At 43.1% G+C, this 24333-nt stretch overlaps 1 protein-coding gene across 1 annotated transcript in view; it reads left to right on the top strand.

Annotated features, from left to right (window-relative positions):
* The first annotated feature begins 2329 nt into the window (after positions 1 to 2329).
* Positions 2330 to 24333, top strand: part of LOC120041984 (cat eye syndrome critical region protein 2-like) — a 48488-nt gene continuing 26484 nt past the window's right edge. The window contains exon 1 of the mRNA XM_038986857.1: positions 2330 to 2602. Coding sequence (XP_038842785.1) covers positions 2483 to 2602 — 120 coding nt within the window. The 5' untranslated portion in view covers positions 2330 to 2482. The remainder of the gene's footprint in view (positions 2603 to 24333) is intronic.

Genomic DNA, 24333 nt, shown 5'->3' with positions numbered 1-24333 from the left:
GAACAATTGTTCTTATCTTTTGGAGTGGTACAAAGGTCAGAGTGACTGTGATACAGTTGGAAACAGGCGTACATTCTACATGCAGAGACAGAGATAGACTGGACTAAATGTTCACTGCCATAACAACACAGGGCTTACAAACCCTGTTATTGCCTGTCTTTATGTTTGCTATCTCATGATCTAGGCCTATTGTGTTTATTTTCTTCCACAATGAAAAGGTTGTTTTACAAAGAGTGGAAGCATTATGGATGGTATTTTTGTGGAGAGGAGGACTTTCAGAAAGCACCAATGAGAGAGCGGCTCTCACACCCCAGTTGTTGAAGTGGGTAAATGTGGCCCCCAGACTACCTGGTGTCAGGTTACAAACCCTGGACTCCCCTTAACTCCCGATGGAGAGGATTTTACAACTTTCACAGAGTAGTCTGTGATTATGTAAGGTATTCGTATTCCAAAGATCCTCTGTTAGGCCATATTGAGACAATGAGTCCCGTCTCAAAAACTGCACAAGTGTTTCCAGAGGATCAATGGAAAAAATCAGCACTGACGATGTCGTGGGTATGATATTGACCAACCTAGGGTTGGATGCATAATCCATCCAAACTTTTGCTACTGCCTTAGTTTCATAAATCAAAGTCCTATAAGAGCACCCTTCCAGACCGTACTCAGAATAGTCTAATACAGTACTTACACACTAATGTCCCTTGCCACTAGAGTGCTTCCACAATCATCTATGTATATATTATATTTATGTATATTCTTTATTAATTTTATTATTTTCATTTCACTTTGACCAGCGTTGTTGGAGCTTGGAGCTTAATTACCCTGTAATTACACCTGCAACCCTTTACATGTGACTATTAAACTTATAATCTAACCTAATTGTGCAAAGAAACATGTGATGACAAAGATCATGCTCACTGACGTGACTCATTGATTTTCACAATACATGGTCTTTTAATCTTAAAATGATGGTCAACCTATGTTAGGACAAAGCTAGTGGGCTGCATGAAATGGTATTGGATAGTCTTTATGAGGCACATACATTGCAGTTGTGAATGGATGTTCTGAAATAGTCTGGAGCCTGGATCATTGAACAAAGTCCATATTCTAAAATGAGTAAGGCTACCTAAGCGCGACCACAGCCACACTGGACAACAGGCAGTCAGGATCTGTCTGTCTCCTAGCAACATGGCAGCACTGAAGTGGCACAGCGGCTCCCAGGGGACCTAAGCCTATCAAAATATCGACAGCACTGTGATAGCTGTCCACCGACTAGCCCTGAGGTGACTGCTCAATCAACCCCAGCCCTAATAGAATACAGATAGGTTCAATCAAAGGGCAGTTATCATTTGCTAGTGAATATGTCAATATAGAAAATGTTGATAAACAGAATGTTGTAGTCCGGAAATTGCATGATTGCTGTTTCTCTTCTTTCCATTGTCAAGCTTTTACGAATTGTGTAGCCTACATAAATGGTGAATTATACTATGTTATTTTGGTAGTCCATTGAGTTAGCCGCCCATTAATGTCAGTTCAGAGAGACAAAATGACAGTGTCTAAGGCCAGTGGTCATCACCGCACACAACCTCTCTCCTGTTCATGCGCTTTCCCCTTTCTGCGATGGGGGGAGCCACAGCTTTACATATTAAACTTACTCTCCCTTGTTGGAGACTGCCGTTACAAAACAAATATATTCTAAATCCTTTCCTCGCTTTTCAAGCTAATACAGCTACACTTAACTGTGGTTTTATATAAACTACAAGTTTAAATATAAAGGCTAATTGCTAGCCTATAATAAGAGTTCAATAAGGATATTATTACCTAACTCATCATAACTGGTCCAGGGAGGACAAAAGAAAAGAAACATCCAACATACAGTGATCACATTTAATTCAGTGTAAATGCCCCTGCACTTAATTTCTTCAACTCTTGAAGACGCGCAACAGAAGAAGCGCACACAAATTTTATGTAGATACCGTAGAAGTGCTTTTGCAAGACCGTTCTGAATTCACGAGCATTCCCTTTAAATGGGGACTGGTCTATCAGTCGAGGTGGTGGTGATGGCCGCATCGTAAACAAAACAAAGAAACCGGCTAATCAAATGTTCGTATTAATATACTTTAATTTGAGTATAATTACATGTAAACAAATAGGTTGATGGGTATCATAAATGCTTAGTGACTAAACATTTATGATACCCAGGATTTTGTATATTTAAATACGCGGCGTAAGTAGCTAACTGAACACCCCTCCTCGCGCCAAGCTGGTAGCGCCACCCCATCTGTTCAGCTCTTGTGAAATTCTGATTGAAACAGATTGTAGCAAGCACTCTCCGACCTGGGTCGCAATGGCAACTGACTGGATGGAACATCAACAGCAACTTTTGTCCTATTTTTTAAGGAATTAACGAGATTTTACACTGATACCTTGAGGAAATTATTTCTAATGTGAGAAACAAAGTTATACAATTTAAGGTCCGAAAATGTCCCAGGGATGTACAATTTCTGTGGAAGAGATCCAGTCTTGGTGGGAAGTCCCCGCCATAGCGCATTTCTGTTCGCTGTTCAGGACGGCATTCAACCTACCAGACTTTGAAATTGAGGTAAAGAAGTTCTCGAAATTACATGTAGATATTTGGGAGATTTTCTTTTCTATTTTTGGACTGCTAAATATCAATTTCCTTCGTATTTGGCTCATATAATTCGTTTTGTAGGGCAGTTGAGAACTAGCTAGCTAGCTCACGTTAGCTAGCTAATCTATTCAGAACTTATCTGTGTTTATCTAACGCTAGCCAAGTTAGCTGCTAACTAGTAAGCTACTAGCTAAGCCAGAACGTTTGAAAACCAGTTAATTCCCAGTTGAAATAAACGGTAGTTTTAATTTCATGATATAAATACTATTACTTTGTTGCTATAACAAGCAATGCAGTTAACGTCAGCTAACAAGTTAGACCAATGCCCATTGGCAATGGTCGTGTGTTGTATTTTGATAGTTCTTGCCAGCCGAAACAGAACCATGTGGTGTGAACCGTTTGTTTTCATTTGGTGAAATCTTCGCTCGTGTTTACAGCCATCCAGTCATAGTAAATCGCACGTCTTTGTCCAAATGTTACCGAGCTAACTTACCGTTTATAGTTTGAAACAAAATGTTAATTATATCACCATAAATAGCTCGAAGTTATAACGTCAGCTAGTTATCTGTAACTTATAATTGATTAGAGTGTTAACGTTAGTTATCTTTATTACTCTCAATTTCAAAAGAAATCACACGTGAATAAAGGCTGCTTGCAGTTTTATCTTGCTCCCTTTTGATCCACTGTTACCATGTTTTTATCAAGTACAGTCAAGTTCATGACGAGAGTTTCGAATTAATTGTCTAGCATGCTACCTGGACGGGGTAGTCAGGGTAACGTTTGCCATTCTGGCATTTTCATTCGCTCGAATGTTTTAACGTTACTATGATGAAGCAGTCGTTCAAATGCTTGTTTTCTGTGAAGCTAAAATAAATTCGTCTCTAGAGCGTCAGTGTACATTGGAGTCGGTGCATGGGGGGGGGGGCTGGCTAAGCTTCACCTCTAGTTTATAGTAAAGTTGGTATTGTGTTTATTTTTTTCCGCGAGCGATATCATGATGCAAACGTCTCGATTCTGTAGAACTCGGGTTTGATCGATCTGCACCGTTTGGTTTTACGCGGGTGCGCGTTAATTATTTTATCATTCTTTAACCGCGTCACTAGACACAGATCACATGTGCTGCCACTGTAGCTGATTTCAAGAAACATTTTACTTGATAGATTGCCTAATCCGTGACGCATATCAGTAACGAAATCTATGATAATGAGGGTTTAATAGCATATTGGTCCTGCGCAAATGCTCACCATAAACCCACCAATTTGACGTCTTAATCGGGCGCACTCTTGGTGTCCAAGGTCACACTTCTATTGTGCTCTAGTCAATAATAAAGTAGAAGGTAGGCTATATATCTGAATAAATGTTAAACCTCTTCAATTTATTGATATAGCCAATGACTTCTACATCTGTAAATATCATTTGAAGTGGTGAAAATGTACCTACCTCCATTTCAGAAATAGTATTGGGATTATGTAAGAGGTAGAGTGTACATACTGAAACCTGTAATTTTGTCACTGTTAATCGCTAGAGGACAATCTCTTGTTTCCCAGTCTATAAAGAATCAACCTCTCTCTGGTGTAATTATGCAATGGATGATGATAATACAAATCTAAGCCTAGACTGATCAAATGTCATTGTCACATCTTTACTGCTGCATGGACCAGGGTAGTATGAGCCTTGGACTACATGATCTCACTCTCAACCGAACCAATATTCATTGCATCACGTTACATTATGTTTAGGGGCTCTGACATTTGGACATTACGGATTGCATTTTTTTTATTGAACCTCTGTTCAAGCAAGGTTAGTCTGAAACCCTTACACAGGTAGGCTATTTATACACTGGCCCAAACGAAACTGAGCTGAAAGGTTGCCAGTTTTCCTCACTATTTGGGACAAACTAAGCCCCATCAGTGAATTGTGGCCCTGGATGATCTTATGTGCTTCATTACCTGGCCTGTAATGGAACAGAGCTTAGTGGATGGCTCTGTTGTTCCTCGTTTGGTTTGTGCTTAGCCTTAATGTGTGCTCTTAAATGACTGTGCTGAAAAAATCAGGTGGCTTGCTTAGTAAATAGCACACAAATCCAGGTCTAAGAGGATCTAGTGTCTTTGATGTGGCCTTGCCTGAGAGGTGATCGTATGACCGCACCAGAGTAAATGATCAACTGAGATGAAGGCCTGTGTCTCACTGGACAGAGAACGAAGGGCCCAAGCGCTTTAGGAGATCACCTCAAGCTCTTTCTGTAGTCACCAGCATGTGTATACATATGTAGCCTAAATCAACTGTTGCTCAGACCAGACTAGATTTTCCGTAAAGGAGCTAATTATATTTTGAAGGCTGCATTTTAGCCTTTAAGGCCATTTCGCTGATGCAAGATCTAGTTTATAGGGCTCATTCTATCTGTGAAGCCTTGAGGATATGTGGATATACAGCTAGGATGTTCTAACCATGTTTGGATCAACTCCACAGTTCACAGTAGGTTTGAGGAGAGAGGGGTTCCTCTGAATGATTCCTCCTGGGGCTCAGTGAACACTGGTGCTCTGTGTTTAGGCAGGAGGGGGGACTCTTGTCAAACGTTTTTATTTTGCATTCACGCTGCATACCATGAGATACCATGGTTTCACCAAGCAGACCTACAGTGACATGGATTCAGACCACTGTTGTCTCAATAAGTAGTCTAACACACCTCTATTTAGGATTGAAATAGCATATTTCTCTGAAATTCAATATTGGCCAGTCTCACCAAACTTCTAGAAGTTGATTAACATTATTTTATATAGAAGATGCAACCAGAATGTTTCTTTGAACTCTACCACCAAAAATCTTAGATACTGATTTCCTGTGTTTGTACTTGTGCTCTGTCTGTGTCTTGGTGGCACTTAAGGTTGGGTTACTTAAGAGTTGGGTTGGAGCGATGCTGGAAGTGGCTGTCATTCCCCTGACAGAATGGTCTTTCCTCTGGTATCGAGCGCCCAGGTGATTTGAGTTGAGCCTGGTCGCAGTGTCAACATTACATGACATTCTCTCCGTCCAGCATTGTGGACACAGCGATGCATGTCTCACTGGATGGACAGGGGGGTCAACATTGTGGCCACTGAGAGCTTCAACCAGCTGTCCCTGACACATTCATTGGGTGTTGTTAATCTTCTATTCTGGTTTTGTCCCCAGGTGTCAGAATTGGCAGATGGGAGGAAAGGGTATGCTAGCCTCTGAGTAATGCACTTCTTGTGTAGAGAGGATATAAAGAACAGTTTCATTTGTACCAGTGTAATCTCTTCAGAGGAAATTATCAGCATGCGAGAGAGGCAAACATGTAAGGATTGACTTGAAGAATGTATGTTACACCTTTTGCTTTAGCTCCGCATGGCTCTAATATCTTGTCTCTTGGTCATAAAGCTGTTGGTAGCGAGAGCTCAGGATGGAGGGAATGGTTCAGTGGGCAGAGTTCACTGTGGCTTTTTTTCAGGAGCCCCTTTATGAATGTCACTGAGCCAAACTTTTGTACCTTGTGAAACCGCTACCAACTGGATATTAACAAACCCAGTGATCCAGTGGGAAGGTGGTGTTGTCGAGCGGCTCTTTTCTTTTTCGGGACACTGTTCCGGTGGCTGATAATGGAGATTTTCTTGGCAAGTTCACACAACGGCTCCTAGCACATTGTTTCCCTGTTACACTTCGCTGTCGCTCCCAGTCTCCCCTGGCCGGAGGGAGAGGGACTCTGCAGGAAGAGGCCCCAGCCGACCTGGCCGTCCCCCTGCTTCTTTGTCTCCATGGAGGCACACTTGATTTCCTGGCAATGTGGCTGTGAAATGAGCCCTGAAATCCCAGAGACTCCAGGCATTCTGAGCCTCCTCTGGATCCTCCAGAATGTGCCCTCCACCTACAGTACTGCCAGCCTGAGCCTAACATTCTACTTGAGATATGTGTCGTGCTGGTGTTTGGTGAAGTGTGTCTGATTCCATACATCTTCATCTGCTGTCTGATATCTGGAGAGCGGCAGAGAAATTGGCCTCTTTCTGGGGCCATTTATTACACTTAAGGCAGGCATAATGACCGGGTACTAATATGCATTGAGGGTGAATCAATTTAAGAGCTGGGTTGACGAAGCCAGTCTGCAGGGCTGGATGCAGATGTAATGTAAATCTGGCTGCTGCTATCTGCACTGATGATACACTGAAACGGGTCCTGGTCGCTATGGAGTCGACCTACCTACTGTAGAGAAGATCCCTCAGCACTTGACCTGGCAGTTCTCAACAAACTGAAATGAACATGGAACCTAGTATGTTGCTTATTGTCCTGAAGCCATTGAAAGTATTTCACTCCAATGACTTCCTACTCCTACTTTTAATCCAACTCCCGCCTCCATATTGTACTGATTGCTCATCACGTCCCTGTGAAAGCCAGCCCTCCTCTCGTTCTTAGGGAGTCTCCCCAACCAACTTGGGCTGTGATGTTCAGTGTGCCAGTGCTGAATAGCCTTTATTCATCCAGCCCTCAGAGCGGTGCTACTCCAGCCCTGGCATCACCATGACTAAATCCCAGATGGTGGCTCTTTCTTTGCCTTCCCCCTGGAGGGTGGAGGTGCTGCTGACTGGGTGCTGCTGCCTGCTGCAGCCTGTCTGGACTGGGGGGGCTTCTATTCTTCCCAGGCCTGCGCCTGATTGTAAAATAAGATTTAGTCCTATTAGATCTGGCAAAGCGGGGAGCTGAGTGAGCAAGGCCTCTTGACTAAAAGCAAATGGATTAGGGAGAAGGATCTATAGTGGTTTGTGATGTTCCCCAAGTTTAGACAGGGTCCTCTGGTACCCGCTAATTCACTGTGTGGATTAAATGTCAGAGATAGGCAGCACGCTTTAGCTAAATCCTGCTGAGTCTGTGTTGAATTGGGGGCATTGATCTGAAAGGGGCCGTCCTCAGCGGAGCTCCTGGGGTTTTTGGGAGGAAGTGAACGTTGGCTGTGGGATCTGCGCTGTCAATAAAGGAAGGGTCAGCGGGCCATGTTGCAGCCAGCGCAATGCTGCATCTTGAAAAGGATCAGTGGTTGCTGCGTTCATCCTGAATATCTTTACCTTTTAACCCTGGCCTGCACAACTCTTTTGTCAGCCCCAAAAGGAGAAAGGACCCCCCACACACACAACAACAATGAGCCTTTCATCAGCCCAGTTTGTTTTATAATACTATATCGGCCGAATCCTTCACCCGGAGTTCTCCCTTAGCTCTGCTGCGCTACACACCACACACTCTCCCAGCACAACCCTCCACTGCTCATCCTATCAAAGTGTCACACATGCGAACCTCACATGGCCATGTCGGCTAACTCTAAGCCCAATCCTTTTCACACCCTGCTGTCACCCCTCAAGGTTGTGGATCCCTCATAAATACACACATTCTTAGTCCTTCACATGCACCATGTCTCTCTAACTACCATACCCAGGCACATTGTAAGAGCTGACTCTCCCCTCCCCCAGCTGTGATTGACAAGTGAAGCAGCAGTACATGCATCAGATGGTTTCACATGGGGAGCTGGGGGGTGAGGGGCACATACACTGGGGTTTGTTTCAGCCAACTCTATTGTTGCTGCTCCCCATGGCTCCCTCTCTCTGTCTCCAGTCTGGGGACAGCCTCTACCCTAACTGGTCTGCTCTTTCAAGGGCTCCCCTTATTTAGGCTTGTAGAGAAGAACGATAAGAGTAGAGGGTAAATTACTTATGAGCTTCTGAGAATCATGTCTTGTCTAGGGGGATTCCTTGAAAGCCAGCTAACAACCTAAGGCAAACTAATATGTATTTAGTGCGGCTGGCAGACGTGTTTACATCCCAGTCTCAGTACAGTGTGATGCAACATAACACTTTGAGCAGGTAAGAGCGGGGTGGGAAATATGGTGTTCTGAGCATTGGGGAGAGTGTGTGCAAGGGGAGAGTGTGTGAGGAGGGGGGGCATTAACCAGCGGGAGTGTCACCCCACAGACTCAGACTGGGAGAGGGGGGTTACTGTTTGTGTGGGAAGGAGGTGCAGATTGGGTGAGACTTGAGGGACCTGAGGCTCTGAGGCTAAGGGAGGAGGAGATGGTGTATATGGGCACAAGCTCGAGTGCTTAGAGGGTGTAGTCAGTCTGAAACAAAGACTCAGTCAGATACACCTGTTGGGTCTTTGCAGTTGTTAGTTGGAGTACTTATCGCTTGTTTTGTAAAGGGCTCTTCGAAATGGTTCTGTCAAGCATGCCCTTCTGTGGTATTTTTTGAATAGTCAGTGTTCCCCTGTCTTTAGTAGGAAACATAATGTTCCTTATGCAAGTTTTGCTGTACTGTTGTTTTTAGTTTCTCATTCCCGCTCTCCTGTCTCACTGTTCTGTTCTCTCACTGCTTTTGTGCGTTCTCTGTGCCAAACTCATGTTGCTGCACTTCTAGTCCCACCCCTGCTCTCCCATTTGCCTCGTGGTGTTTTCCCCAGCTCATTGCGCACTCGGTTTATTGCTATCAGGGATCCTTGGGACGTACCTAACCGTAACCATTTTAAATTTCAATGAGGTGACATCAGTTGGACATCCCAAGGATCCCTCCTCCAACCACCACATTGGCCAAACAGTTTTTCCCTCTGTAGGGCCAGCAGGCTAAATGTTAATGGGCCATGTGTGTTGGTGTAGGATGTGTGATATGGTTGGGAAATGAGACCACTGGGTTGTCAGCGTAAAGCAGGAAACTCTAGTTCTGAGAGGAAGTGTATGTGTTTACCCGTGTGGCTGTGGAGGAATGAGGCTGCTCGCCTCCCATCTCCTGTGTTTAATGATCCTCACCCAGGGGGCTCTTCTGTCTGCACGGCAGTGAGCTCAGCCCGGGAAGGATCTGTCGAACTTTAGTCTCCCAAGCCCAGCCCCCTCTCTCCCCTCGCCAGCACAGCCAACTGTCACACCTGGCTGACTGGCCGTGACATTGAGACTGCAATGACATTGAGACTGCAATGAAACACAGCCGGCTCTCCTACTTGAGTGATCATGGGAATCAGCAGTTGCTATGTGTGTGCCTCCTTGTTTTCCCTATGTGTTGTATGACGCTGTAGATTACCAATGACAAAGTGGTAGAAGATGGGTCCTTTCCTAGGTGCCGCCTTTGGCGTCGCCTAATGGGAATCCTAATAAATATAATCAAGATTCACATGTAAACAGTTTTGTCGGGTTGTTGTTTTCAGGGGCCAAATGGAGACCATAACCAGGTAGCACGGAGGCCATCATGTTTTGAATGTCAGAACGTGGCCCCAGGGTTTCACAGCAGTAAGTGTGAGATGGGCAGTCCTATCACCAGAGCTCCAACCAACTCACTATGCATCCAGATAGGTGGTATGCAGGCATCCAACTTATTTATCTATCTTTGGTTCTTCTCAAGGTCAGGTATGAGACTGTATCTCAATGCTCTCCGGAACGAATGCATGGCACATCCTGAGGATGCGAGGGCGTCTTCCTGTGTTATGGTGTGCCTTGCTACGTGTCGTGTGGGAGGGGAGGTTTGAGTATTGTCAGTTGATGGCTCCTGTAGGAGCCATGTAAGAGGAGGAGTGGGAAGGTAAGTGAGAATAGCCTTCACACAATGAAGGCAGGCCTCCCAACCCCCTCCCTCTAACTGCCTGCTTGAACCCCTCCTGGAGCTGTTAACGGCATTGGCATGGAAAGTATCTGCAGTGAGGCTCTGCAGAGAAGCCAGCCCTGATAACATGGCCTCTATGGGTCTGCTGGAGCTCTGGAGCCATCAGATACAGCCCCAGTGGCAGGACTTATCACACAAGACCACACATTCTCGTTGGGACACAAGCATTGATTGGGAGAACTGGGCGCTTTTCTTTTATCTTCAAATGCATCCGCCAGTCTACTCAGACTCTTCTGTTGACTGTCTTGTAGAATCACTGACTGAGCATGTTTTCTTTGTAGCGTGGCCCTATGGTGAATGCTTTAAATGAGCAGTGGCCTTTGACACTAAGCCTCCCTGGCTCTACCTGGGGTATCTGCCGACCTGCGGAGCGAGGAGCTCTGGGACCTTTGTGCACACATTCAATCAACCTGCTGTGTTAACCCACCACAGAGGCTCTGTTTACGTAATCATCAGCAAATGTTTGTGAATCGTGTGGGTGTTTTTTCTCTTGACACAAGAGGCTCGTGGCTGCAGCACACAAACTGAAGTCCATTCCTTTGAATGGGATTGGCCCATCGTTGAGTGAAAATATGTCCTGTGTTAGTCAGAGCCACTGACATTGTGTAACAAAGGACATGTCAGTGGCTCTGCTGACTGGAACACAGGACATATTTTCAGTCAACAATGGGCCAATCCCATATTATGGCAGTTTTGACACCAGTGATTTGCTCATGGCAGAGCTTAGGGTTCCTCTGCTGTGAGTCATAATGCCAGAAGCCAACCTCTGACCCTGTATTCCAAGTGTGACGCTGCAAGCGACACCTGAGGCATAGCCACACACACACACTCTGATAGTGATCTGGCCAGCTACCCTACCATAGCAAGCTACAGCAGAGCCATTGACAGTGCTGAAGGGGCTGAATGTGCACTTTAGAGGATGTGACACACCCTTGACTTAGCATTGACTCACCCTCCAATCATCCTTCAAGCATTTGACTCCCTTAAGGAGTGTTTACCAGGCTGCTTTGTCAAGTTTTAGTTCCTTGGTGATAAGTCTGTCAACCCCCTATCAACTCTTTGATTTGGATTGTTGACAAAGATGGACAGGCATATCTTTGTCTTATCCATGTTCTATCTGTACCATGTGCAGATCATCGGGTTGACCTAGTGTAAGTAGTTCCTTGGGGTGTAGAGTGTGTTTTTGCTGTGTGTTTGATCCTGGCAGTTTGAGCTCCTTGCAGGAGAGCTCCAGCTGCAGTGAGTGTCCCTCATCACGGCCCTTAACACACACTCTGCTTGATTAACGGTGAGCCCACAGAGGAATCTCCGTCACACTGAAGAAAGGGCACACACCCCACACTAATTCCCTTTCCTTTGCCATCTGAGCTGCCGAGTGGCACTTCAAAGGTGGAGTGGGATGGTGTTAATCCAGGACTGCTCTGCTGGGCTGGGCCCTGGTTCCCCCGGACGGCCCCAGGTTTGAAGTGTGATCAAAGTGCAGTCTGCCACTGATAGATGGGGCCCAGGGGCTGGCTGTCATGGGACCAGGAAGTGCCAGGGAGCGTGACACAGGATCTCAGTGTCCCCCTGTTGACGGAAGGGGGGGGGACCAGATCAGAACCAAAAGTCCTCATGATAACCTACAGTACACACACGGACACAGACTTGCATTCACAACAAGCCTACACACTCATACACTCCCTCTCTCTCTCTTTTCCAAGGCTACACACACAGATACGTTTTTGTTATCCTACATGTACATATGTATATTGTACATGTGCTATCATAACACTGAGCATAGCTCTTGAAAGAGCCCCATGTTCTAAGACGGAACTAAAATCATAGGCATAGCACTGAGGCTAGTTAGATGGGGTAATTCCGTAGTAACAGAATTGTGCTGACTCAGATTTGTTCACTTAAAATGTATGCCAAACAAAAACCATTTAGATTAGTCAAAGTTCAACAAACCATACAACTGTATGCACAAGGACTACTTTTAACTGTTCACATGGAACATTTTGCAAACACACATTTACTGTGCAGATGTGAAGTTTAATAACAGAATTTCAGTAAAATCTTTGTCTACGTTTTCCAAAAGCTCAGTTAAATATCTGCTCTGAATTAAGATTCAACGATGTCTGCAGAAAGAATAGGGTGTCTGCTATGACGGGACATATTGACTTTGAAATAATTTATTTTGGTTATTGAACTACATTAAGTGAAGTGGATTTACACCCGGTAAAGGTATTTCATCATGGGTCCCTGATCTGTACTACACAGAAATGCAAATTGTGACCCACCATCTCTCTTCGGTCTTATTTTCCAAAATTTGAAATTGTATTTTTTTTTTTTTACATTGGATAAAAGTACAGACTCGGAGCTTCAAAATTGTATATCATACACTGTAGTTGTAGAACAATGTGAAAGTAATGCTGCTTTGAAAGTTGATCAACTTGTAAACCCACTCTTGAGAGAATGGCCCTTGAATGTTTTGGTACACCTACTAGAGAGCTTTTCTTTGTTTACACCCATTCAGCATTGTTCACACCCTGTTAAGCCTCACCCATCTCTTTGATTCACATGAGGCCATGTGCTAAACAGTGAGTACAGTAGTGTTCAAAACAATCAAAGATTAATACTAAAGGCTGGTTTATACTACGTCTATCGACATGTCTGTTGACAGTGAACATTCTATTGTTGTCTGACAAACTTGTCGTCGTTATTGTGTATGTAGAAGAACCATAACAATGACAGTTATACTGGTGATAGATGAGGTAGTGTGTGTGACTGTATGTAATCGCCCCCAGACACATCTGGCTAATTAGATGGGCCATGTAAAAGAGAGCTAGATGTGGCTGTGGATAGTTACAGCCTAAGTGGATGGGTCATGTAATCATCTTGCGAAGTGGAGTCTTTTGTTTAGATATCTAGAGAGCTAAACAATGAACCATAATCCCAACCCATACAGTATAGCAATACACACGGATTGTCATAGCTAGCCACCATGCATGAGATATTGTATGAATCTGCAGGTAGGAAAATCTAACCAACTAGCTTCAATGGTAGCTAGCTAACAGTAGGCTATAGCTAGCAATGCAAATGGATTTCTGATATATGAATAATATTACTAGAAAGATCATACACCTAGCTAGCCAGCCAGCTAACAGTAGGCTTTAGCTTGCAATGAATGAATTTGAAACTTAATATCTGAAAATGTAGCTAGACTCTGAAAGTTCTCTTGTTTGCGTTTTGTACAGCTTGTTAAGTCACTCCGGTTCAAACTGACAGTGTTCCATGCCATAAGAATCATCAGATCTTTCTCCCTCTGTCGGGGATGCCATGGTAGATTTCAAAACTCTGTCAACTTCCATGACAAGGGCCACCCGGGTGGCGCAGTGGTCTAAGGGACTGCATCGCAGTGCATCACTACAGAGCCGGGTTTGATCTCGGGCTGTGTCGCAGCCGGCTGCGACTGGGAGACCCATGAGACGGCACACAATTGGCCCAGCATCGGTAGGGGTTGCTGGCCGGGATGTCCTTGTCCCATCGCCCTCTAGCGACTCCTGTGACGGGCCGGGTGCATGCACGCTGACACGGTCGCTAGTTGGACGGTGTTTCCACATTGTTGCAGCTGACTTCCGGGTTAACCGAGCAGTGTGTCAAGAAGCAGTGCGGCTTGGCAGGGTTGTGTTTCGAAGGACGCATGGCTCTCGACCTTCATCTCTCTCTCGCTCTCTCTCGCGACTCAACTCCTTACGGGAGTTGCAGCGATGGGACAAAACTGTAACGACCAATTGAATATCACGAAAAAGAGGCAAAAAGGGCCCAAAAAAATATACACTACTGTTCAAAAGTTTGGGGTCACTTAGAAATGTCCTTGTTTTTGAAAGAAAAGCAAAAAAAATGGTCAATTTTAAAATAACATAATTCATCAAATGCATTAATGTTGTAAATGACTATTGTAGCTGGAAACGACAGATTTTTAATGGAATATCTACATAGGCATACAGAGGCCCATTATCAGCAACCATCACTCCTGTGTTCCAATGGCACGTTGTGTTAGCTAATCCAAGTATATCATTTTAAGGCTAATTGATCATTAGAGAACCCTTTTGCAATTATGTTAGCACAGCTGAAAACTGTTGTGCTGGCCTTCTTTGGACTAGTTGAGTATCTGGAGCATCAGCATTTATAGGTTCGATTACATGCTCAAAATGGCCAGAAACAAATAACTTTCTTCTGATACTCGTCAGTCTATTCTTGTTCTGAGAAATGAAGGCTATTCCATGTGCGAAATTGCCAAGAAACTGAAGATCTTGTACAGCGCTGTGTACTACACAGAACAGCGCAAACTGGCTCTAACCAGAATAGAAAGAGTGGGAGGCCCTGGTGCACAACTGAGCAAGAGGACAAGTACATTAGTGTCTAGTTTGAGAAACAGATGCCTCACAAGTCCTCAACTGGCAGCTTCATTAAATAGTACCCGTAAAACCCTAGTCTCAACGTCAACAGCGATGGCATCCGTGACAGAGGGAGAAGCCTTCATTCATGTATACGGGTCAGAGAGTCTAGCTAGCTGCATATTGACAAAATTAGAAACGTATAATATTTGAAAGTCGTTTTCATTGCAAGTTCAATCGTACTGTTCGCTAGCTAGCTAATGTTAGCTGGCTGGCTCGCTAACATTACGTGTATGATCTGTGTACTAATATTATTCGTATCTCAGCCATTTGCATTGCTAGTTATAGTCTAATGTTAGCTAACATTGAACCTAGTTGGCAGATTCATGCAGGGTAGTAATGTTATGAGTTGGGATTATGGGTTGTTGTTTAGCTAAGTAACCATTTCACTGTACTGTTTACACTTTCTGTATCCTGTGCATGTGACAAATAAACTTGAGATTTTATTTGATATAGTGTTTACCGGAGAAGGTAATGTGACGAACAACATGGCCTTCACCAAAGTCAAATTAGGATATAACATTAGGCCAACAAGACAGGGTCCACGTTCTAAAATTCCTCAGTAGAATGCCCTGCTTTTATTTCGTCACTCACAACCATAAGCTATTTTCTGTAATTAGCTTGCCATTAGAGTTTTTATTTTCCTGTAATAATGAATACAAATGAGCTCAATTTTAAAAAGTTGTCCGCTATATGACATGGTCATTATTTGAACTGGCTAGCCAGCTAACTTAACGTTCTCAGACCATGTGGGCCTCCGAAACTCCAGTACGCTACTGGTAGCTAGTGCTGAGTGAGTAATCATATTTTCTGAGGGGGGAGGGGGGGGGGTTGGTTATCACATTTTATTTGTCACATGCACCAAAATACAACTGGTGTGTGTGTAAATGCTTACTTACAAGCCCTTAACCAACAATGCAGTTCAAGAAATAGAGTTGTAGCATAACAGTCTTGTATCATAGCATCCGGGCGAGGGAGCACTTTGAATGTGTCTCTGTGTGTGGAGTAAAGGTGGTCTAGAGTAAAAAAAAAAATAGATATATATTTCCTCTAGTTGTACATGTGACACGCTGGTAGATATTAGTTCAAATGGATTTAAGTGTGCCTGCATTAATGTCCCTGGCCACTAGGAGCGCCACTTCTGGATGTGCATTTTCTTGTTTGCTTATGGCCTTACACAACTCGTTGAGTGCGGTCAAGTGCCAGCATCATTTGTGGTGGTAAATGGACGGCTACGAATAATATAGATGAGAACTCTCTTGGTAAGTAGTGTGGTCTACAGCTTATCATGAGGTACTTTTCCTCGGGCTAGCAGTACCTCGAGACTTCCTTAATATTAGACATCGGACCAGCTGTTATTGACATATATATATATATATATACACACACACACACCCCTCGTCTTACCAGACATAGCTGTCCTGTCCTGCCAATGCATGGAAAACCCAGCCAACTGTATATTATCCCTGTTGTCGTTCAGCCACGACTCTGTAAAACAGAAGATATTACAGTTTTTAATGTCCTGTTGGTAGGATAGTCTTGAACAGTGTGATTTGGTTGACAGCTGTATACCACAGGTATGACAACATCTATTTTTACTGCTCTAATTACGTTGGCAACCAGTTTATAGTAGCAGTAAGGCACCTCGGGTTTGTGGTATATGGCCAATGTGTACCACTCCATGTTGTGTCGTGCATAAGAACAGCCCTTAGCCAGGGTATATTGGCCATATCCCACACCCCCTCGGGCCTTATTGCTTCAATAGAACGGATGGTAGAGGCGGGTTACCCAGTTGCCGACATTCTCACAAGGCACCCCAATCTCCACCCCCTGTATTTCCATATTTTCTACACGCAAATTATGGGAATTTGGGCCTGGTCTAGGAGAAGCAGTACATCCTTCGCGTCAGACGCATTAAAGAAAAGATCTTTGTCCAGTTCGAGGTGAGTAATCGCTGTTCTGATATCCAGAAGCTCTTTTCGGTCATAAGAGACTGTAGCGGCAACGTTACGTACAAAATAAGTTAGAAACAATGTGAAAAAACACAAAATGGCACAGTTGGTTTGGAGACCGTAAAACTGCAGCCATCCTCTCCGGCGCCATTATTGACCGATGTCAGGGTCACGAACAACAAAAGGAAAACCAGCCATCTCACGGACACCGACGGCCCGCTTTGAGGATAATACAGTGCTACCGACGCAGCCCGTTACCAAGGACTGTGAGCTCTCCTTCTCCGTGGCCGATATGAGTAAGACATTTAAACGTGCTAACCCTCACAAGGCTGCCGGCCCAGACGTTATCCCTAGCTGTGTCCTCAGAGCATGCGCAGACCAGCTGGCTGGTGTGTTTACGGACATATTCAATCTGTCCCTATACCAGTCTGCTGTCCCCACATGCTTCAAGATGGCCACCATTATTCCTGTTCCCAAGAAGGAAAAGGTAACTGAACTAAATGACTATCGCAGTCACTTTTGTCATCATGAAGTGCTTGGAGAGACCAAGGATCATATCACCTCCACCTTACATTCACCCTAGACTCACTTCAATTTGCTTATCGCCCCAATAGGTCCACAGACGATGCAATCGCCATCACACTGCACACTGCCCTATTTCATCTGGACAAGAGGAATACCTATGTAAGAATGCTGTTCATTGACTACAGCTCAGCATTCAACACCATAGTACCCTCCAACCTCATAGTACCCTCCAAGCTTGAGGCCCTGGGTCTCAACCCCGCCCTGTGCAATTGGGTCCTGGACTTTCTGACAGACCGCCCCCAGGTGGTAAAGGGAGGAAACAACATCTCCACTTTGCTGACCCTCAACACTGGGGCCCCACAGGGGTGCGTGCTCAGCCCCCTCCTGTACTCCCTGTTCACCCATGACTGCGTGGCAATGCACGCCTACAACTCAATTATCAAGTTTGCAGACGACACAACAGTAGTGGGCTTGATTACCAACAATGACGAGACCGCCTACAGGGAGGAGGTGAGGGCACTCGGTGTCAGGAAAACAACCTCTCACTCAACGTCAACAAAACAAAGGGGATGATCGTGGACTTCAGGAAACAGCAGAGGGAGCACTCCCCTATCCACATCGACGGGACAGCAGTGGAGAAGGTGGAACGTTTTAAGTTCCCCAGCGTAGATATCACTGACAAACTGAAATGGTCCACGCACACAGACAGTGTGGTGAAGGAGCAACAGTGCCTCTTCAACATCAGGAGGCTGAAGAAATGTGTCCTGTCAACTAAAATTCTCACAAACTTTTACAGATGTACAATTGAGCATAAAAAAACAACTTCCTCCCTAAGCCAACAGCCTTTTAAACAGCCATTACTAACGGAGGCTGCTGCCTACATACAGACTTGAAATCATTGTCCACTTTTAATAATGCCAATTTAATCATGTTTACATATCTTGCATCACTCATCGTATGTATATACTGTATTTTATACCATCTATTGCATCTTGCCTATGTCATTGCTCATCCATATATTTATATGTGTGTGTGTGTGTGTATATATTCTTATTCCATTCCTTTACTTAGAATTGTGTGTGTTTAGGTAGTTGTTTTGGAATTGATAGATATTTATGCACTGTTGGAAGTAGAAGCACAAACATTTCACTACACTTTCACTAATATCTGCTAACCATGTGTATGTGACCAGTAAAATTTGATTTGATGTCGGTTCAATTACTTGAATACTATTTAGTTTCTTGTGTGAGCCCATCGCATCATTTTCTCTAAAGAGAGAAATCAAGTTAATAACTGTGGGACACTGGGCTGAAGGGAGTTGTAGTTTTCATGAATCAAATATTCAACCTACATTGAACAAAAAATATAAACGCAACATGTAAAGTGTGGGTCCTATGTTTCATGAGCTGAAACAAAATATCCCAGAAATGTTCCATACTAACAAAAAGCTAATTTCTATCATTTTGTGCACACATTTGTTTACATCTCTGTGAGTGAGCATTTCTCCTTTGCCAAGGTAATCCATCCACCTGACAGGTGTGGCATATCAAGAAGCTGATTAAACATGATCATTACACAGGTGCACCTTGTGCTGGGGACAATTTAAAGGCCACATTAAAATGTGCAGTTTTGTCACACAACACAATGCCACAGATGTCTGAAGTTGCCTCAGATGTCTGAAGAGTGTGCAATTGGCACGCTGACTGCTGGAATGTCCACCAGAGGTGTTGCCAGAGAATTGAATGTTAATTTCTCTGCCATAAGCTGACTCCAACGTCGTTTTAGAGAAATTTCCAGTATGTCCATCCGGCCTCACAACTGCAGACCACTTGTAACCACGCCAGCCCAGGACCTCAACATCTGGCTTCTTCACCTACGGGATCGTCTATTGGAGAGGGGGTACAGAGGAGTATTTATGTCTGTAATATAACTCATTTTGAGTGGCTGGGCCTGCCTCCCCAGTGGGTGGGCCTGGCTGCCAATTGGGTGGGCCTATGCCCTCCCCGGCATACCCATGGCTGCGCCCCTGCAGAGTCATGTGAAATCCATAGATTAGGGCCTAATGAATTTATTTAAATTGACTGATTTCCTTTTATATGAACTGTATCTCAGTAAAATCTTTATTGCACATGGCGTCGGTTATATATATTTTTCCTTCGGTATAGTTCAGCGCAGAAACATGTTAATGGACTACAATGACCATAATTTGCACCTGTTCTTTCCGCCTCTAACAGAGATGGATAAAAAAAAAATACGCCTGCTACGTTAGGTTAGATACACACAGACTGGATGAGAGCGGAATGTACACAACGAGGAGAGAGTGGGATAGACAGTTCGTGAAAGTATGCCTTATATACTTTGAAGAACTAGTCAAATGATTGTCATAACTTTAAGGAATGAAAAATGGTAAAGTCGCCAAGTAAAAACTCAGTTAACTTCTTTGGGCTGCAAGCCCGAAGCCGGGCACAATATGACAACAGCCACTTCAAGTGCAGGGCGCGAAATTCAAAATATATTTTTTTGAAATATTTAACTTTCACACATTAACAAGTCCAATACAGCAAATGAAAGATAAACATCTTGTGAATCCAGCCAACATGTCCGATTTTTAAAATGTTTTACAGCGAAAACACCACGTATATTTATGTTAGCTCACCACCAAATACAAAAAAGGACAGACATTTTTCACAGCACAGGTAGCATGCACAAAACCAACCTAACTAACCAAGAACCAACTTCATCAGATGACAGTCTTATAACATGTTATACAATAAATCTATGTTTTGTTCGAAAAATGTGCATATTTGAGGTATAAAACAGTTTTACATTGCAGCTACCATCACAGCTACCGTCACAAATAGCACCGAAGCAGCCAGAGTAATTACAGACACCAACGTGAAATACCTAAATACTCATAAAACATTTCTGAAAAATACATGGTGTACAGCAAATGAAAGACAAGCATCTTGTGAATCCAGCCAATATTTCCGATTTCTTAAGTGTTTTACAGCGAAAACACAATATAGCATTATATTAGCTTACCACAATAGCCAGAAACACAAGCCATTCCCCAGCAGCAAAAGTTAGCGATCGTAACAAACCAGCAAAAGATATATAATTTTTGACTAACCTTGATAAGCTTCATCAGATGACAGTCCTATAACATCAGGTTATACATACACTTATGTTTTGTTCGAAAATGTGCATATTTAGAGCTGAAATCAGTGGTTATACATTGTGCTAACGTAGCATCTTTTTCCCAGAATGTCCGGATATTTTTATGACACTCACCTATTCTGACCAAATAACTATTCATAAACGTTACTAAAAAATACATGTTGTATAGGAAATGATAGATACACTAGTTCTTAATGTAATCGCCGTGTTAGAATTCTAAAAATAACTTCATTACGACATCCAGCTTACGTTATAGCGAGAGAGTGCCCAAAATCTGGGCGCAAACTAATAGTACACATGTTCGACAGATATATGAAATAGCATCATAAAATGGGTCCTACTTTTGATGATCTTCCATCAGAATGTTGTACAAGGGGTCCTTTGTCGGGAACAATCGTTGTTTGGTTTTAGAATGTCCTCTTCTCCAGTCAATTAGCACGGAAAGCTAGCAAAGTGGCGCGAAGCTCTCCTTCGTGAACAAACGCAGACAACGCAAAACGCCTAACGTCCCGAAAAAATGTCAATAATCTAATAAAACTATATTGAAAAAAACATACTGTACGATGATATTGTCACATTTATCAAATAAAATCAAAGCCGGAGATATTAGTCGTCTATAACGACAGCTTTTCAGAAGACAATACCCGGTCCCTTCTCGCGCGTTCCAGAAAACAGGAAATTGGTATCACGTCATGCCAAGAGCTTTTATTCGACCTCAGATCAAGTTATACACTCCATTTCTTCTCTCACTGCCTGTTGACATCTAGTGGAAGGCGTATGAAGTGCATGTATACTAATACATATCAAGCACATTTATAGGCAGGCCCTAGAACAGAGCATCGATTTCAGATTTTCCACTTCCTGTCAGGAAGTTTGCTGCAAAATGAGTTCTGTTTTACTCACAGATATAATTCAAACGGTTTTAGAAACTAGAGAGTGTTTTCTATCCAATAGTAATAATAATATGCATATTGTACGAGCAAGAATTGAGTACGAGGCTGTTTGAAATGGGCACCTTTTATCCAGGCTACTCAATACTGCCCCTGCAGCCCAAAGAGGTTATATACACAACTGACATATTTCATAGTCCTTTTTTTTTTTTTGTATTGATGTCTACCCAATGTGGACAATGGAATATTTTCAATGTTTTGACAATTGAATTTAAACTTTTTGCCTTTGGTAATGTCAATTAAAAAGCTAAAATTTGTGATTTTGTTTCATAATGCATTTAATGTTTTAAAAAATGATCGAAATTGAAAACGGTGATATATATATATGTATTTCCCCCCCTTCTATTTTTTTATAATGGAACCAAAATTGAGTCTGCTTCAAAAAACACTAATCGCTCAGCATTACTGGTAGCTAACTACGCTAATGGTCAAAAGTTTTAGAACACCTACTCATTAAGGCTTTTCTTTATTTTTACTATTTTCTACATTGTAGAATAATAGTGAAGACATCAAAACTATGAAATAACACATGGAATCATGTAGTAACCAAAAAAGTGTTAAACAAATCAAAATATACAGCTGAAGTCGGAAGTTTACATACACTTAGGCTGGAGTCATTAAAACCCGTTTTCAACCACTCCACAAATGTCTTGTTAACAAACTAGGTTTGGCAAGTCGGTTAGGACATCTACTTTGTGCATGACACAATTTAATATTCCCAACAATTGTTTAAAGAAAGTGCGTTATAAGTGAAATAAATCTATCACAATTCCAGTGGGTCAGAAGTTTACATATACTAAGTTAACTGTGCCTTTAAACAGCTTGGAAAATTCCAGCAAATGATGCCATGGCTTTAGAAGCTTCTGATAGGCTAATTGACATCATTTGAGTCAATTGGAGGTGTACCTGTGGATGTATTTCAAGGTCTACCTTCAAACTCAGTGCCTCTCTGCTTGACATCATGGGAAAATCAAAAGAAATCAGCCAAGATCTCAGAAAAAAAATTGTAGACCTCCACAAGTCTGGTTCATCCTTGGGAGCAATTTCCAAACACATGAAGGTACCACGTTCATCTGTACAAACAATAGTACGCAAGTATAAACACCATGGGACCACGCAGCCGTCATACCTCTCAGGTAGGAGACGTGTTCTGTCTCCTAGAGATGAGCGTACTTTGGTGCAAAAAGTGCAAATCAATCCCAGAACAACAGCAAAGGACCTTGTGAAGATGCTAGAGGAAACGGGTACAAAACTATCTATATCCACAGTAAAACTAGTCCTATATCGACATTACCTAAAAGGCCGCTCAGCAAGGAAGAAGCCACTGCTCCAAAACCGCCATAAAAAAGCCAGACTATGGTTTGCAACTGCACATGGGGACAAAGATTGTACTTTTTGGAGAAATGTCCTCTGGTCTGATGAAACAAAAATAGAACTGTTTGGCCATAATGACCATTGTTATGTTTGGAGGAAAAAGGGGGAGGCTTGCAAGCCGAAGAATACCATCCCAACCGTGAAGCACGGGTGTGGCTGCATCATGTTGTGGGGGTGCTTTGCTGCAGGTGGGACTGGTGCACTTCACAAAATAGGTGGCATCATTAGGCAGGAAAATTGTGGATATATTGAAGCAACATCTCAAGACATCAGTCAGGAAGTTAAAGCTAGGTCACAAATGGGTCTTCCAAATGGACAATGACCCCAAGCACGCTTCCAAAGTTGTGGCAAAATGGCTTAAAGAAAACAAAGTCAAGGTATTGGAGTGGCCATCACAAAGCCCTGACCTCAATCCTATAGAAAATGTGTGGGCAGAACTGAAAAAGCGCTTGCGAGCCAGGAGGCCTACAAACCTGACTCGGTTACACCAGCTCTATCAGGAGGAACGGGCCAAAATTCACCCAAGTTATTGTGGGAAGCTTGTTGAAGGCTACCCAAAACATTTGACCCAAGTTAAACAATTTAAAGTCAATGCTACCAAATACTAATTGAGTGCATGTAAACTTCTGACCCACTGGAAATGCGATGAAAGAAATAAAAGCTGAAATAAATCATTCTTTCTACTATTATTCTGACATTTCACATTCTTAAAATAAAGTGGTGATCCTAACTGACCTAAGACGGGGCATTTTTGCTAGGATTTAAATGTCAGGAATTGTGAAACTGAGTTTTTAAATGTATTTAGCTAAGGTGTATGTGAACTTCTGACTTCAACTGTAGATTCTTCAAACTCTTGGCATTCTATCAACCATATTTTTTTCTATATATAAAAAAAAAAAATGTAACTAGGCAAGCCAGTTCAGAACAAATTCTTATTTACAATGACGGCCATACCTGGACGACGCTGCGCCAATTGTGCACCAACCTATGGGACTCCCAATCACGGCCAGATGTGATACAGCCTGGATTCGAACCAGGGACTGTAGTGACTTATCTTGCACTGAGATGCAGTGCCTTAGACCACGGCGCCAATCGGGAGCCCAAAGCTTCATGAGGGAGTCACCTGGAATGCATTTCAATGAACAGGTGTGCCTTGTTAAGTTAATTAATGGAATTTCTTTCCTCAATGCGTTTGAGCCAATCTGTTGTGTTGTGACAAAAGGGGGGAGGGAGGGGGGGGGTTACGATAGTCCATATTATGGCAAGAACAGCTCAAAACACTTTTTTTGGTTACTACATGATTCCATATGTGTTATTTCATAGTTTTGATGTCTTCACTATTATTCTACAATGTAGAAAATAGTAAAAATAAAGAAACCCTTAATGTGTAGGTGTTCTAAAACTTTTGACCCTAATGTATGTTATTGTGGTTTCTGGCACCCAAGTTCCAGGCCCTCCCAGGGTTGTGAGCTTCCCTCCTCCCAGGCTCTTCATATTGAATTATTCTTTAGCTCCATTAGAATCTGTTTAATTTTCCACCATGATCAATAGGTTTTTAAATTGGTCATTGAAATGTGCTCAAGCAGCTTAATGAACTCTGCTTTTTTTAATAATAGGACTTGGCAATAAAGAATCAGCCCAGCC

This window comes from Salvelinus namaycush, unplaced genomic scaffold (genome assembly GCF_016432855.1).
Source record: "Salvelinus namaycush isolate Seneca unplaced genomic scaffold, SaNama_1.0 Scaffold6, whole genome shotgun sequence".
Classification (NCBI taxonomy): domain Eukaryota; kingdom Metazoa; phylum Chordata; class Actinopteri; order Salmoniformes; family Salmonidae; genus Salvelinus; species Salvelinus namaycush.
Note: the sequence above shows the minus strand (reverse complement) of the source record. Positions and strands in the feature narration are given on the sequence as shown.